This window comes from Cervus elaphus, chromosome 24 (genome assembly GCF_910594005.1).
Source record: "Cervus elaphus chromosome 24, mCerEla1.1, whole genome shotgun sequence".
NCBI classification, from domain to species: Eukaryota; Metazoa; Chordata; class Mammalia; order Artiodactyla; family Cervidae; genus Cervus; species Cervus elaphus.
The window spans coordinates 71,004,501-71,020,662 of record NC_057838.1 but is presented as its reverse complement, the minus strand read 5'-3'; the positions used below and the strand labels follow the sequence as shown (position 1 = coordinate 71,020,662).

At 68.5% G+C, this 16,162-nt stretch overlaps 1 protein-coding gene across 1 annotated transcript in view; it reads left to right on the top strand.

The window, feature by feature from the left end:
• The window catches only part of PLXNA1 (plexin A1), a 42,655-nt gene extending 27,066 nt beyond the window's left edge, over nucleotides 1-15,589 (top strand). Inside the window, exons 22-32 of the mRNA XM_043885889.1 lie at nucleotides 836-1,092; nucleotides 3,393-3,459; nucleotides 7,682-7,828; nucleotides 8,153-8,312; nucleotides 8,704-8,807; nucleotides 8,928-9,024; nucleotides 9,319-9,509; nucleotides 9,606-9,775; nucleotides 11,162-11,374; nucleotides 11,628-11,778; nucleotides 12,636-15,589. Of these exons, the coding sequence (XP_043741824.1) occupies nucleotides 836-1,092; nucleotides 3,393-3,459; nucleotides 7,682-7,828; nucleotides 8,153-8,312; nucleotides 8,704-8,807; nucleotides 8,928-9,024; nucleotides 9,319-9,509; nucleotides 9,606-9,775; nucleotides 11,162-11,374; nucleotides 11,628-11,778; nucleotides 12,636-12,731 (1,653 nt within the window). The 3' untranslated portion in view covers nucleotides 12,732-15,589. The remainder of the gene's footprint in view (nucleotides 1-835; nucleotides 1,093-3,392; nucleotides 3,460-7,681; nucleotides 7,829-8,152; nucleotides 8,313-8,703; nucleotides 8,808-8,927; nucleotides 9,025-9,318; nucleotides 9,510-9,605; nucleotides 9,776-11,161; nucleotides 11,375-11,627; nucleotides 11,779-12,635) is intronic.
• The last annotated feature ends 573 nt before the right edge of the window (nucleotides 15,590-16,162 follow it).

Here is a 16,162-nt window from a genome sequence, read left to right as displayed (position 1 = left end):
TGCAGGGGAGTGGGCTGGCTCCCACATCCTCCCGGGCGCCCCAGTGGCCGGCCAGGAGCCCAGGCCCCGGTTCAGAACAGGCAGGGCTGTCATGCTCTGTGGGCAGGGGCGTCCCTCCCTGCACCCCTAGGATGTCGGGGCCCCGCCCCCGCCCCAGGTGGCTCTGTGGGTGGAGACCCCTGTCTAGCGGCGGCTCGGCGGGCTTTCCCGTCACACTGGCTGGGGCCCGGGCGCCCTGGGCTACTCACTGCCCCTTGCTTCCCGGGGTGGCTGCCACGCTGGGGCTCCCTGTCCTGGCAGATGCGTCTCCTGTGGTTGCGGTCCGCTGTGCTGTGTGACGGGTCTTAGCTGTGACTGTGTGTCCTGCCTGGGCTGGGGGCCTGTGTCCCTTCTGCCCTGATAAGCTCTGGGGCAGAAAAGAGTGAACACGTGGGGCCCTGGAGCTAGCCATGCCTGCGTTCCACCCCCTTGTCCCACATCTGTGCTGGGAGACCCCAACGAGCCACGCCCCCATCTGGACTTGAGTGTCCTCTGCAGTGGGGAGAGGGGTCTCTGTGTGGGTGCTGGCGTGAGTGACTGTGGACGGCACACTGGGCTTCCTCTGAGCTGTCAGAGCCGGGCCACGCAGAGGGGGGCAGGGCAGGCAGCTCACCGCTGTGCCCAGACCTCTCCCACTGTGGGCTTCTCAGGTAGCTGCCGGGCCATAGCCATTCTACGGGGGCTTGGGGCTTAGGGTCCCGTCAGGGTGACGGGTGACCAGACCCCCAGGCCGGACTGTCCCTCAGCCAGAAGGGGCCGCTGCCCCCTAGGTCTAAGCAGGCCTGCGGCCCCCCAGGTGCAGGCCAACGTGGAGAAGTCACTGACGCTGTTCGGGCAGCTGCTGACCAAGAAGCACTTCCTGCTGACCTTCATCCGAACGCTGGAGGCCCAGCGCAGCTTCTCCATGCGGGACCGCGGCAATGTGGCCTCGCTCATCATGACGGCCCTGCAGGGCGAGATGGAGTACGCCACGGGCGTGCTCAAGCAGCTGCTGTCCGACCTCATCGAGAAGAACCTGGAGAGCAAGAACCACCCCAAGCTGCTGCTGCGCCGGTGCGTCCGTGCCCTGCCCCCCGCCTGCCCCCTGCCCCCCCGCCTCCCTCTGTCCCTGGCCCCTGCCCCCTGCCCCCCGCCTCCCCCCTGCCCCCCACCTCCCTCTGTCCCTCCCCCCTGCCCCCCCCCTCCCCCTGCCTGCCTGCCCCCTGCCCCCCACCTCCCGCCTCCCCCTGCCCCCCTGCCTCCCCACTGCCCCCTGCCTCCCTCTGTCCCTGCCTGCCTGCCCCCTGCCCCCCACCTCCCCCCTGCCCCCCACCTCCCGCCTCCCCCCCGCCTCCCGCCTCCCCCCTGCCCCCTGCCTCCCTCTGTCCCTGCCTGCCTGCCCCCTGCCCCCACCTCCCCCATGCCCCCCACCTCCCGCCTCCCCCCTGTCCCCCGCCTCCCGCCTCCCCCCCGCTTCCCGCCTTCCCACTGCCCCCTGCCTCCCTCTGTCCCTGCCTGCCTGCCCCCTGCCCCCCACCTCCCCCCTGCCCCCCACCTCCCGTCTCCCCCTGCCCCCTGCCGCCCCCTGCCCCCCGCCTCCCACCTCCCGCCTCCCCCTGCCCCCTGCCTCCCGCTTCCCCACTGCCCCCTGCCTCCCTCTGTCCCCGCCTGCCTGCCCCCTGCCCCCCCCCTCCCCCCTGCCCCCCGCCTCCCGCCTCCCCCCCGCCTCCCGCCTCCCCACTGCCCCCTGCTTCCCTCTGTCCCTGCCTGCCTGCCCCCTGCCCCCCACCTCCCCCCTGCCCCCCACCTCCCGCCTCCCCCTGCCCCCTGCCTCCCACTTCCCCACTGCCCCCTGCCTCCCTCTGTCCCTGCCTGCCTGCCCCCTGCCCCCCACCTCCCCCCTGCCCCCCACCTCCCGCCCCCCCCCCGCCTCCCGCCTCCCCACTGCCCCCTGCCTCCCTCTGTCCCTGCCTGCCTGCCCCCCGCCTCCCCCCCGCCTCCCGCCTCCCCACTGCCCCCTGCCTCCCTCTGTCCCTGCCTGCCTGCCCCCTGCCCCCCACCTCTCCCCTGCCCCCCGCCTCCCGCCTCCCCACTGCCCCCCGCCTCCCCCCCCCGCCTCCCGCCTCCCCACTGCCCCCTGCCTCCCTCTGTCCCTGCCTGCCTGCCCCCTGCCCCCCGCCTCCCCGCCGCCTCCCACCTCCCCACTGCCCCCCGCCTCCCTCTGTCCCTGCCCCCTGTCCCCCGCCTCCCGCCTCCCCCCGCCTCCCGCCTCCCCACTGCCCCCTGCCTCCCTCTGTCCCTGCCTGCCTGCCCCCTGCCCCCCACCTCCCCCATGCCCCCCACCTCCCGCCTCCCCCCTGCCCCCCGCTGCCCCCCTGCCCCCCATCTCCCGCCTCCCCCTGCCCCCCGCCTCCCGCCTCCCCACTGCCCCCCGCCTCCCTCTGTCCCTGGCCCCTGCCCCCCGCCTCCCCCCCACCTCCCCCCTCCCCACTGCCCCCTGCCTCCCTCTGTCCCTGGCCCCTGACCCCTGCCTCCCGCCTCCCCCCCGCCTCCCGCCTCCCCACTGCCCCCTGCCTCCCTCTGTCCCTGGCCCCTGACCCCTGCCCCCCGCCTCCCCCCTGCCCCCCATCTCCCTCTGTCCCTGCCCCCCACCTCCCTCTGTCCCTGCCCCCTGCCCCCCGCCTCCCCCCTGACCCCTGCCCCCTGCACCCCTGCCTCCCTGTGTCCCTGCCCCCCGCCTCCCTCTGTCCCTGCCCCCCGCCTCCCTCTGTCCCTGCCCCCCTGCCCCCCCGCCTCCCTCTGTCCCTGCCCCCCGCCTCCCTCTGTCCCTGCCCCCCGCCCCCCGCCTTCCCCCTGCCCCCGCCCCTTGCCCCCCGCCTGCCCCCTGCTCCCTGCACCCCTGCCTCCCTGTGTCCCTGCTCTCCGCCTCCCTCTGTCCCTGCTCCCTGCCCCCTGCCTCCCCCCTGCCTCCCGCCTCCCCCCTGCCCCCCGCCCCCTGCCCCCTGCCTGCCCCCTGCACCCCTGCCTCCCTCTGTCCCTGCCCCCTGCCTCCCCCCTGCCTCCCGCCTCCCCCTGCCCCCCGCCTGCCTGCCTGCGACCGTCCCTGCCTGTGCACCCCTGCCCACCTGCACCCTGTCTGCCCACCGTGCCCTTGGCATTCCTCTGCCCACCCACACCCCTGCCCGCCCGCCTGCAGCAGTGAGCCCACTGGCCCAGCCCAGGCACTGCTGAGGCGACTCTGGTGACCAGCCTGGGGTCTGCCGTGCCTGGGACCCTTGTCGCTGGGTGACACATGCTCTGAGACCAGGCCTGACCACGGGCCCTGGGGCGGTGGGGGTCGGGTGGCCTGAGGTCACCCCACATCTCTGTTCCAGGACGGAGTCAGTGGCCGAGAAGATGCTGACCAACTGGTTCACCTTCCTTCTGTACAAGTTCCTCAAGGTGGGTGGCCGCGGGGGCCCGGGTGAGGGTGCCCGCCACAGGCCTCAACTGGGGGGCAGGGAGTGGCCCAGACCCTGGCGTGACGCCCCCGGGACATGCGTCTGTCCACTGGCATCTCCAGAGGCTGTCCAGTTCTCCCTGAGCTGCCAAGGCAAGGTGGAGGTGTCTCTCATGGGGGTCGATGGCCGCACGCAGCTGAGCAGGGTGGAGGTACAGGCCCTGTGGGGTTCATGCGGTCCCTGTGGCCCAGACCGAGGCTCAGATGGAGCCCCTGGGCAGGGCGTCTGTGTCCAGCCCTAGCGCTGGCCCAGCCTGAGGAGGTGCCTGGCAGGGAAGGCGGGGTCCCATCGACCCTGTGCTGAGGAGGGGGCAGCCACCTGGGCTTCCACGTGTTGTTGCCCAGACAGTTCCCTCCAAGCCCCGGAGACCGGCCCTGGGGAGCCGGGTTATTCTTGGACCGGGACATAGAGCCTGTGGGCGGCTGGACATGGGTCAAGGTGGGCCTCACTGGGGCTGTGAGCAGCTCGGTGGGTTACCTGCGTTTTAGAACTGGGAGGTTTTCCAACCCCAACGTGTGTCTGACTTTCCTCGACAAACCCGAAGGCTTGGCAGGTGGGCCTGCTGTTCCTGCGGTTGGTGCTCCACAGTAGACGAGGCAGCGGCCGTGGAAACCGCGATAGGCGGCCCGGGCCTGGTCCTCTCTGCGTGACCTGACAGGCGGCCCGGGCCTGGTCCTCTCTGTGTGACCCCGCTACAGGCGGCCCGGGTCTGTTCCTCTCTGTGTGACCAAGTGACAGGCAGCCCGGGTCTGTTCCTCTCTGTGACCGAGTGACAGGTGCCCCGGGTCTGGTCCTCTCTGCGTGACCAAGTGACAGACACCCCGGGCCTGGTCCTCTCTGTGTGACCCTGCGACAGTCGGCCCAGGCCTGGTCCTCTCTGCGTGACCGAGTGACAGGCGGCCAGGATCTGGTCCTCTCTGTGTGACCCCACGACAGGCGGCCCGGGCCTGGTCCTCTCTGCGTGACCGAGTGACAGGCACCCCAGCCTGGTCCTCTCTGTGTGACCGAGTGACAGGCGGCCAGGATCTGGTCCTCTCTGTGTGACCCTGCGACAGTCGGCCGGGGCCTGGTCCTCTCTGTGTGACCGAGTGACAGGCACCCGGGGTCTGGTCCTCTCTGTGTGACCGAGCGACAGTCGGCCGGGGCCTGGTCCTCTCTGCATGACTGAGCGACAGGTGCCCCGGGTCTGGTCCTCTCTGTGTGACCCCGCGACAGGTCCTCTCTGTGTGACCCCGTGACAGTCGGCCCGGTTCTGGTCCTCTCTGCGTGACCGAGAGACAGGCGCCCCGGGCCTGGTCCTCTCTGTGTGACCCCGCGACAGTCGGCCCGGGTCTGGTCCTCTCTGCGTGACCGAGTGACAGGCGCCCCGGGTCTGGTCCTCTCTGTGTGACCCCGCGACAGTCGGCCCGGGTCTGGTCCTCTCTGCGTGACCCCGCGACAGGCGGCCCAGGCCTGGTCCTCTCTGCGTGACCCCGCGACAGGCGGCCCAGGCCTGGTCCTCTCTGGGTGACCCCGCGACAGGCGGCCCGGGTCTGGTCCTCTCTGTGTGACCGAGTGACAGGCGGCCCAGGCCTGGTCCTCCATGCGTGACCCCACGACAGGCGGCCCGGGCCTGGTCCTCTCTGTGTGACCGAGTGACAGGCGCCCCGGGCCTGGTCCTCTCTGCGTGACTGAGTGACAGACACCCCGGGTCTGGTCCTCTCTGTGTGACCCCGCAACAGTCGGCCCGGGCCTGGTCCTCTCTGTGTGACCAAGTGACAGGCGGCCCGGGTCTGGTCCTCTCTGTGTGACCCCACGACAGGCGCCCTGGGCCTGGTCCTCTCTGTGTGAATAAGTGACAGGCGCCCCGGGCCTGGTCCTCTCTGCGTGACCCCGCGACAGGCGGCCCAGGCCTGGTCCTCTCTGCGTGACCCCGCGACAGGCAGCCCAGGCCTGGTCCTCTCTGGGTGACCCCGCGACAGGCGGCCCGGGTCTGGTCCTCTCTGTGTGACCGAGTGACAGGCGGCCCAGGCCTGGTCCTCTATGCGTGACCCCACGACAGGCGGCCCGGGCCTGGTCCTCTCTGTGTGACCGAGTGACAGGCGCCCCGGGCCTGGTCCTCTCTGCGTGACTGAGTGACAGACACCCCGGGTCTGGTCCTCTCTGTGTGACCCCGCAACAGTCGGCCCGGGCCTGGTCCTCTCTGTGTGACCAAGTGACAGGCGGCCCGGGTCTGGTCCTCTCTGTGTGACCCCACGACAGGCGCCCTGGGCCTGGTCCTCTCTGTGTGAATAAGTGACAGGCGCCCCGGGCCTGGTCCTCTCTGTGTGACCCCGCGACAGGCGCCCCGGGCCTGGTCCTCTCTGTGTGACCAAGTGACAGGCGCCCCGGGCCTGGTCCTCTCTGTGTGACCAAGTGACAGGTGCCCCGGGCCTGGTCCTCTCTGTGTGACCCCGCGACAGTCAGCCCGGGCCTGGTCCTCTCTGCGTGACCGAGTGACAGGCGCCCCGGGCCTGGTCCTCTCTGCATGACCCCACGACAGGCGGCCCGGGTCTGGTCCTCTCTGCGTGACCGAGTGACAGGCGCCCCGGGCCTGGTCCTCTCTGCGTGACCGAGTGGACGTAGCCTCGGCCCTCAGCAGGGTCACACGTCGGGGAAGATGGTGGGGCTTCCTGTCGTCTGTGCTGGGGGCTGAGGCTGGCCACTGCAGCTCAGTGGTCAGGACAGGCCTGCTGGGCTGCAGGGCGCGGACAGGAGGGGGTGGCAGTGAGGGCGGGGATAGGGCTGTGTGGGGTGAGCAGAGGCATGGAGGCGGGGTGGGGGGTAGCCAAACGGAGACCGGAGGCCCAGGGGCGGACGCAAGGTCCGGAGAGGGGGGCTGTGCGGGCTGGTCTTGGGCAGGTGGCTCAGCACACAGCAGGAGGGCAGCACGAACAGGCCTGGCCGCTTCCTGTAAAACGTGGTGGTTTGCAGCCCATGTGATGTGCTCGTGTGTGTTAGAGAGACTTCATGTCCTCGAGCTGTTTTATGTTTACGACGCTATGAAGCCAAGTTTGCAGACAAAACACCTTGAGAGACGGGCGTGCTGTCGGATGGAAGGTTGAGGGGCGATCTGCGCTCACGGCCGCGCCTGGGCAGCTGTCTCTTTAATCACACTGCCTGATCAAAGGCGGGAGCACCCGGTTCGGGGCTGGGCTGCTGTTCAGGGGGCCAGGGGCCGGGGAGCTGAAGTGGGCTGGGCAGCCATCTGCCCGTGCCTCACTCGCCCCCAGGCCCCAGGGCCGCCGAGCCGGAGGCTCTGTGTCTGGCCCAGGCAGGGACTCAGCTGGAGCCGGGAGCCCTTCCCCAACAGCTGTTCCTTCATGGTGCCTGTTGTCCAGCGGTGTCTGTAGAGACCCCCCTGACCCCCACCCCGCAGTGAGGATGTGACAGGAGCTCCACACTTGGCCTGGCCTTTGGGCGGCTTCCACCCCAGAGGGGAGATGGCAGGGAAGCACGCAAGACCAGTTACAGGGGCATCAGAGCCTGGGGGTGTGGACGCCCCAGGACAGCAATGAGGGCCAGCGCCAGGGTCAGGGTCCAGGAGAGCCTTTCTGAGAGGCACCTCGGGTGGGGTCCAGGGGGCGGGGGGAAGGCCCGAGAGGGTGGGGTCCGCAGGGGGGTCCTCGGGAGCGGGAAGACCAGAGGGGCGGAGCCCTGGTGGCCAGTGGAGGCCCGGAGGTGGGGCGTGCTGGGTGGCAGGGGAACAGCAGGACATGGGAGGGGGTCGGGCAGCGCAGAGACCCCCAGGCGCACCAGGCAAGTGTCTGCTACGGACTGTGTTGACTGCATGCTCTGGAGCAGCGGACGGAGGGGCAGGGGGTCCCTGACCTCCTGTGGGCGACGGTCACACCCTGTGTTGGTGCCCGGCCTGGCCTCTTCCGCCAGCAGCACTGGTGGCTCTGGGCAAGAGTGAGGCTGGGCCCGCGGTCTTTCCACACCAGGCTGCCTATCCACCGGGGCCCCTGCTGACCTTTTCTCTGGGGGTTTCAGACCCACCAGGGGGACGGTCTCTGGTCAAGTGCTTTGTTCACATCCTCCTTGCGCTTTGGGAGCGGGGTTCTCGGGTGGGCCGAGTCGCCCTTCCGGCAGGGCCGAGGCCGGGGCAGGGCTGGAGCCTGACACCCCTGGCCTGGTGCCCGCAGGAGTGCGCAGGGGAGCCGCTCTTCATGCTCTACTGCGCCATCAAGCAGCAGATGGAGAAGGGCCCCATTGACGCCATCACGGGCGAGGCGCGGTACTCGCTGAGCGAGGACAAGCTCATCCGGCAGCAGATTGACTACAAGACGCTGGTGCGAAAGGGGGCAATGGGGGGCCTGCCACGTGCCCCAAACCCCGCCCACTGCCCGCCACACGCCCCAAACCCCACCCACCGCCCGCCACGCGTCCCAAACCTCCCCACGTGCCACTCATCCTTAAACCCCGCCCACCCGCCACTCACCCCCAAACCCCGCCCGCCCGCCCGCCACTCACGCAAACCCCACCCATCTGCCCACCATGCACCCCAAAACCCACCCACGCGCCTCAAACCCCGCCCACTCATGTCCCCCCACCCTTCCCCGGCCCACCGCCCAGTGAGGCGTAGGGAGCTGACCTCGCGTTCTCCCATCCCTCAGACCCTGAACTGCGTGAACCCTGAGAATGAGAACGCGCCTGAGGTGCCAGTGAAGGGGCTGAACTGTGATACGGTGACGCAGGTCAAGGAGAAGTTGCTGGACGCCGTGTACAAGGGCGTCCCCTACTCCCAACGGCCCAAGGCTGGGGACATGGACCTGGGTGAGCCCGGGAGGGGTGCTGGCCCAGATGGTGGGAGGGCAAGGCTGTGATCTTGGGCGGGCTCCGCAGTCTCCTCCCCAGGGTGGTGGAAGGTGGGGTCCCATTTGCACCTGGAGCTGGGGGCTCACTGGCTCACCAGGAGGATAAGGAGGGAGGGTAAGTGGAGAGGAGTTGGTCGGGGCCGGTCTGGTTTCATAGTGGACAAGGCTGGGCGGTGGAGGGAGGCCTGAGCGCCAGGCTGGGAGGAGGGCACACACAGGAGCCCTGGGGCCACCTGGGATGGGGTGTGGGGCTGCAGCTCTGCGCGGACAGGACGTGGACCGGAGGCGGGGCCTGCCCCTCTGCTGCCCAGCGTCCACTCAGGGCGCCGGGACCCTCCCCTCCCCCGCAGAGTGGCGGCAGGGCCGCATGGCCCGTATCATCCTGCAGGACGAGGACGTCACCACCAAGATCGACAACGACTGGAAGAGGCTCAACACGCTGGCGCACTACCAGGTGAGCCGCCCGCGGCATGGGCCTACCGCCCTGGAGGTGCCCGGGTCCGGGAGGCTGGGGTCTAGGGGAGAGACTGGCTCCGGATGGTGGTTCCCACATCACCTGGTCCTCCGTCCGCAGGTGACAGATGGGTCCTCGGTGGCCCTGGTGCCCAAGCAGACGTCTGCCTACAACATCTCCAACTCGTCCACCTTCACCAAGTCCCTCAGCAGATACGGTGAGGGCCGGCCGGCAGGGGCAGGGGCAGGCCGCTGACGAGGACGGGACCCTTGCCCCAGGCACTGTGGGGGCTGCCTGGGCCGGCTTAATCATGGCCCGTCCCTGGGCCACTTGGCCTCTCCCTGGCAGCACGGGCTCCTCACGGCCATCACATGTGTCGTCCCAGGGCATCACTGTCCCCCCAGTTTTCAGATGGGGACACCAAGGCTCAGCCAGGGGCCCCAGGTGGGCGGGCGGGCGGGCGGGCGGGTGAGGGTGCTGGACGCCGTAGCTGACGGTGCGGTGCCCGCAGAGAGCATGCTGCGCACGGCCAGTAGCCCCGACAGCCTGCGCTCGCGCACGCCTATGATCACACCCGACCTGGAGAGCGGCACCAAGCTGTGGCATCTGGTCAAGAACCACGACCACCTGGACCAGCGCGAGGGCGACCGCGGCAGCAAGATGGTCTCGGAGATCTACCTGACGCGGCTGCTGGCCACCAAGGTGGGGGCGGGGCTGGGCAGGGGCGGGCCGGGCCGGTGAGAGAGGGCCTGGGAGGGGCGGGCCCTGAGCTGTGCCCCGCCCCCGCCCCGCCGCCAGGGCACGCTGCAGAAGTTCGTGGACGACCTGTTTGAGACCATCTTCAGCACGGCGCACCGCGGCTCGGCCCTGCCTCTGGCCATCAAGTACATGTTCGACTTTCTGGATGAGCAGGCCGACCAGCACCAGATCCACGACGCGGACGTGCGCCATACCTGGAAAAGCAACTGGTACGGCGGGCGGGGCGGGGCCGACCCCCTCCACGTGGGCCTCCCTGACTCACCCATCAGGAGGGTCTGCCGCCCATCTTGTGGGGGCGTGGGTGTGTGTGCGCACGTGTATTCGCGTGTCACTGGGCTTGCAGGACCGTGTGCAGGTATGGTCTTCTGTGTGACACATGGCTCGGGGGCCCGGCTGGTGCTGCCTACAGCAGTGAGGGTAACAGTGATGGTGACCCCCTCCCAGCCCCGGCCCCCAGGCCAGCAGCTACTTTCGGTCGGGCTCTCACCTCCGTAGCGGCCGGTGCGCCCCGCCAGGGCGGGCCTGCTCCTCAGAAGCTCTGTGCCTCTGGCCTCTTCCTCCTCGTGCCCTGACCCCTGCCAGCGCCCTCGGATCTGCGTGCTGCCGCTCCCCAAGCCTCTGAGTGAGCCCACCTGGGCCTTCATCTCCATCTCTGCTGCCCACAGACCTCGAGGGGGTCCACAGGGCGTGGGGGAGGCAGCATCGTGTAGGTCAGCATTGTCCAGGGGCATTCCTGGAATGACAGAAGGCTCCAGGTATGTGCCGGCCATGTGGCCACCTGCCGCTGGGAGTATCTGACGTAACTGGTGCAGCCAAGCACCTGAATTTTTAGCTTAGTGACACACTAGAGGTGTCACTAAGGTTAGAGGTTTTAGCCCGGCTCAGTTCAGTTCAGTTCAGTCACTCAGTCGTGTCCGACTCTTTGCGACCCCATGAATTGCAGCCCGGCTGCTACTGCTACTGCTACTGCTAAGTCACTTCAGTCGTGTCCGACTCTGTGCGACCCCATCCCTGGGATTCTCCAGGCAAGAACACTGGAGTGGGTTGCCATTTCCTTCTCCAGTGCGTAAAAGTGAAAAGTGAAAGTGAAGTCACTCAGTCATGTCTGACTTTTCGCAACCCCATGGACTGCAGCCTACCAGGCTCCTCCATCCATGGGATTTTCCAGGCAAGAGTACTGGAGTGGGGTGCCATTAACCTGGCTAGTGGCTGTCAAATAGGTTGGCGTTTGGGCTCGGAGGTCAGCTGTCTCCGGGAGCCCTTCCTGGTCTTGTTACCAACACTTGTGTGGGCAGGAACAAGGGAACTAAGTGGGCCTTGAACAGGCACTGAGGCCTGGAGGACCCTGTCTGTGCACACGAATGACCCCAGGCGAGAGCACCTCTGGGTGTGCACCCTTCACCCTGGGACTGTGGGCAGGGGGTGCAGCCCTCACTGCTGGGCTCTCTGGGCCCGTCTCCCCAGCTGCGTGGAGCTCCACAGTCGCTGCGTAGGCTGGAGCCAGGAGGACGGGGAGGCCACAGGTCAGCCCCTCCTGCCGCGCCCCGGGGGTGGCCGAGGCCCCTCTGACGCTGCGTGCGCCCGCCTGCCCGCAGCCTGCCCCTGCGCTTCTGGGTGAACGTGATCAAGAACCCGCAGTTCGTGTTCGACATCCACAAGAGCAGCATCACGGACGCCTGCCTGTCGGTGGTGGCCCAGACCTTCATGGACTCCTGCTCCACGTCGGAGCACAAGCTGGGCAAGGACTCGCCCTCCAACAAGCTGCTCTACGCCAAGGACATCCCCAACTACAAGAGCTGGGTGGAGAGGTGGGCGCGGGCCGGGGGCGGGGCAGCAGGGGCGGGGCCTCAGGGGTGGGCAGGACGCAGAGGGGGCGGGGCCGGGCGGGGGCCGGGCCAGGGTTACGCGGGGGGCGGGGGTACGCAGGGGTCCGGGCTGAGGATGCAGAGGGGGAGGAGCCGGGGCGGGGCCGGGGGGGGGAGGAGCCGGGGCGGGGCCGGGGGGGCGGGGCCGATGCAGAGCGGGCGAGCCGGGCCCTAGCTCACAAGCCCACCGCCGCAGGTACTACGCTGACATAGCCAAGATGCCCGCCATCAGCGACCAGGATATGAGCGCCTACCTGGCCGAGCAGTCGCGGCTGCACCTGAGCCAGTTCAACAGCATGAGCGCCTTGCACGAGATCTACTCGTACATCACCAAGTACAAGGACGAGGTCAGTGCAGACTCTCTGCCCCGGACTGCTGGACAGGCCCGGTGTCCTCGGCCTTCATACCGGCTCTGCTGCTGCGGGCGGGCGCTGGGCCTCCCTGAGACGCTGGGGATGGAGGACTGAGCCACAGGCTAGAGAGCCCCCCGGGCACTGCTGAGGCCCAGACCTCAGGCCAGGGCAGGCCTGCTGCAGAGCCTCCCGGGAGGAGGGTGGCCTTGGCTGTGGGGTGTGTGGGTGTCAGGGGTGTGGGCTTCTCCCGGGCACACGGAACCTGACTGCCAGGGGCTGGAGGTAGGGGCGGGCATGTCAAGAAGTAGGGTGGGGTGGGAGAGGGGGAGGGTCAGGAACCTGGTTCCCTGGGTTGAGAGGGTGGAGCCGTCGGCTCCGGAGACTTGGCCACAGGGCCGGACCTGGGGGAGGCAGCAGAGCCAGGGGACAGTCAGCTAAGCCCGGAGGAGGGGGCTCAGGGAGGGAGCCCAGAGCAGAGAAGGGGCTGTGCTGAGCCCGGGGCCAGCGGGCAGGAGCTGCCGGGGGAGGAGAGCCCTCCGTGACCTGGGGTGGGGCTCAGTGAGGGGCATAGAGACAGGGGCTGCGGGGGGAGGGTGAGGAGGGCAACATGGCCGCTGGGGGGGGTGCTGCCTGCCCACAGGACAGAGCACTGGTAGTTCAGACACTGCGCCCCGGGGGGCCTGCAGGGCTGGCAGGGGACCCGAGCCCTGTCTGGATGGTTTCAGGGGAAGGGGGTTAGGAGACCCTGGGGACCTGGGGGTCCTGGCTCCAAGCCCAGGTCCCTCAGGCTCTGGCCGCGGGCACCGTGTGTGGCCCCGGAGCCCGCCTGAGGCGCCTCCCTGCCCCTGCAGATCCTGACGGCCCTGGAGAAGGATGAGCAGGCACGGCGGCAGCGGCTCCGCGGTAGGCTGGAGCAGGTGGTGGACACCATGGCCCTGAGCAGCTGAGCCCCTGGCCCAACCGCCTGGCCAGTGGCAGTGAGTGAGAGGACCCTGGTGGCGGCCTCCACCCGGCAGCCAAAGCTGGGAGGTCCACGGAGGCAGCCTCGCCTGCCGTGCCGGGGTCCTGCGCTGGGGCCAGGTGTGCGGCCCTGGCCCCTGGCCCCCGTGTCCCCTTCCCGCCTGTGGAGTCCCGGCTCTTCTTGGTGTGGGTGAGGCGGTGTCTGCAGCCCTCCCCGCGCTCAGAGCTGTTTGCAGGGGGCCGGGGAGCCCAGGTGTGGCCCGGCCCCCTCAGGACAGCAGGGGGCTGCCGAGGCCAGCGGGCCAGGCCCGGGGCTGGGCGGGCCACTGTGCCCGCCTCCTGGGCAGAATCTGAGGGCTGGGCCTGGCTGGCGGCCTGGGTGGGGAGGCAGCACGCCCAGGGCCCCTCCGCGGGGAGCTGAAGTCGTCCTGGGCCAGCGCCACCCACCTGCCACGTCCCGGCGTCCCACCGCCACCGCCATCCTCGATTCACCGCGTGCTCTCCGCGGTCGAGGCCGGAGCGCCGCGTCGACCTCGCCCAGAGAGAGGCCCCCAGCTCCCTCCTATGGAGGGGCTGCAGGACGGCTCCACGCAGGGCCCAGGTGACTTCTGGAAGGACTCGGGTCCCCTTCTGTCCTCAGGGCTGTGCCTCTGGGAGCCACTGGGGCCTGGGGCTCTGGGCTGTGAGTGCACGTTCCCCTTATTTATTCCCCCCTGAAACCTGCCCTGCCCCGGGCTGAGCTCTCTGCTGTGGAGGGCCCCGGAGCCGCCCTGATCAGCCTCCTGCCCACCCCCCAGCCTCCCACCTGCCTTCCCGCGGCTTCAGTGTGGCCCCTCAGCAGCGTGCTGGCCCCTTGGAGGGGGGGCACTTGGGGGACGTTGCTCGTTTTTTAGGGGAACAGGGGAGTCCTGCTGTGCGTGGACAGCTGGAGCTGTGGGGGCCTCGGACCATACCCAGTGGCCTGGCCAGGAGCAGGATGCAGTGACCAGAGGGCTTGGAGGTCGGGGCTGCCCACCCTGCCCTCAGCTAGCAAGAGTACACATTTTTAATTAAAAAACCTGTACATATATATACATATATATATATATATATATATATGTGGCTCTGCCTGTCTCCAGCCCCAGTGGGGTCCTGTACAGTTAACTGGAGGAGGAGGAATTTTACAATTTAGAGTATGAGCCGAGGCACCGGGACAGCTGAGCCAAATGGGCGTGGCCGGCGTGACCAGCGTCTCCTGCTGGAGCGCAGGGTCTCCGCGTCCACCTGCGGGGCAGCCTGTCTCCGTGTTGACGTGAGGACAGACTGCTCGGCCGAGAGCTTCCCAGAGGCAGGCCGTGGATTCCTGCATGACTGTGCTAGCGTTTAGTATGACTTGATCTTTTTAAAACTGCAAGTGTTGAATACTAGAGGTTGTTAGGCCCCTTTTTTCATGTTTTTTAATTAATCAGTCACTTGTGAAGGCAGTGGCCCGTTCCCTTTTCAATTCACTTTTTCGACGGTACTACAGATCTCCGCGGATTTTTAAGGGACAGCTAACTGTGGCCGGCCCCGCGCCTTCCCCGACGCGGCGTGAGCCCGCCCGAGAGCCTCCGTCAGCTGAGCAGCTGCTCCCCCGCGGGAGGAGGGGTGAAGTCCGCCACCTCCTGACTCAGGAAGCTCCTGGAACTGGGGGTCAGAGGCCCCCAGGCCCCACGGGCGCTGAGCAGGGCTCGGGCCCCCACGCGGTGGGTGTCCAGCAGGCGCTCAGGTCAGGGAGGCGCCGGTTCCTGTGTGGGCCTCTCCCCCCGAGTCTTCCCTGAGGCTGCTTCTGATCGAAGCCCCCGTTCTTCCAGCCCCACTCCGGCCAGGGGGCTCCTTGGCCCCCGGCACCGCCCTCTTCGGAATCCAGTCCCCACCCCCTCCCTAGGCCTCCCTGGTCCTCGCGCCCCCCATGCGGTCGGGTTGGCAGTCCGGGCGGTGGGGATGCAGGAGTGGGGAGCCGCCAGCGCTGCCCGGCGCGGCAGAGCACCCAGGCGGGTCGGGGCGAGCACTTTAGCGCTGTCTGTTTACACGCGAGCCAATCACCGACCTGAGCCTGCCGTCCACCGGCAGCACGGCCGCACCTCCTTCCCCGGGCAGGAGTCAGGCCGAGTCCTCGGCCTGTCTCGCCCTTGGCACCTCCATGTCCTCCGGCCCGGCACTCTGACTCCGAGCCCAGCTCTGGCCCGAGGGCAGCCAGGGCACGGAATGGAGCCCTGCTCTGTGCAGAGGCGGCCCCGGGGGCCCCTCTGCAGTCCTGGGGCCGGGGGGCTGGGCCAGAACGCCTGTCTGCCGGGACTCTGCTGCTACTGCCTGCTGCCCTGGGTTGCCTCCCTCGCTCTCGCCCGCACGCCTCTCAGGAGCGCCAGGGATGGCTCGGCCACGGTCGGGAGCCTGGCCTCTCCATATACCTCGAGCTTGCCCACACTCCTTGACCCGGGCCCGGCCCGGCCCACGGGAGAGGCCCACCACCCCTGCTTTGCCCTTGCTGAGCGAGCCCTGCCTGGCTCTCCCCCCAGTGCTGGAGCTGAGAGCTCACGCCGTTGGTGCTACACAAGCTAGAATAGATATATTTAGAGAGAGAGATATTTTTAAGACGAAGCCCACAATTAGCTGTCCTTTAACGCCGCAGAGCCCCCACCCAAAAGAAGAGCAATCGCTCGGCGGCCTGAGTGGCCCCTCAGTCGCTGCCTCTCCCAGGGGCGGCGTGGCTGACGGCGCTAGGCTTGCAGGTTGTGTAAATACACGGCTATTTCCTATTTTACTGTCTCAGATTTAGTACTTGTAAATACACACACATTAAGGAGAGTAAACATTTTTGCTAAAACTCATGGCTCCGGGTTTTCCTTGCTGGGAGGGGTCTAGGGTGGCAGCACAACAGCCAGCCAATCCCACCTCCCCCACCCCACCCCTGCTCTGAGCAGCATTTCCCGGGGTGTCAAGGCTCCTGCCCTCAGGGGTGACTGCAGCAGGGCCCCAGGACCATCCCCTTTGTTCTGCAGTGGGCCCTGAGGGGGGGGGCCCCAGCATCACACCTGGCCCCGGGGCCACCTGGGCATCTCAGCTGAGAGTTAAACTAGGGCCTGAGCCCCATCCAGAGGGTCCTGTTGACCTGGGCCCCCGCCTGTGTCAGAACAGGAAGGGTGTGACGGACCCCAGAGAGCGAGCTGCACCTCTGCCTGTGCATGACCCGCAGGCCGAGCCAGGTGACGACAGTGATGAGGCTGATGGTCCCCTCCTGGTTCAGCCACCGTTCTGGCCAGGTGAACTGGTGTGGAGCTCACAGCCACTCAGACAGAGGAAAGCTGAGGGGCATGGTGGGGAGTGGCCTTCGGGGACTAAAAGTCGGCCACGTGGCAGGAGTGGTCCCCAGAGAAGCCGGTAGCCTCCAGGATGCCTT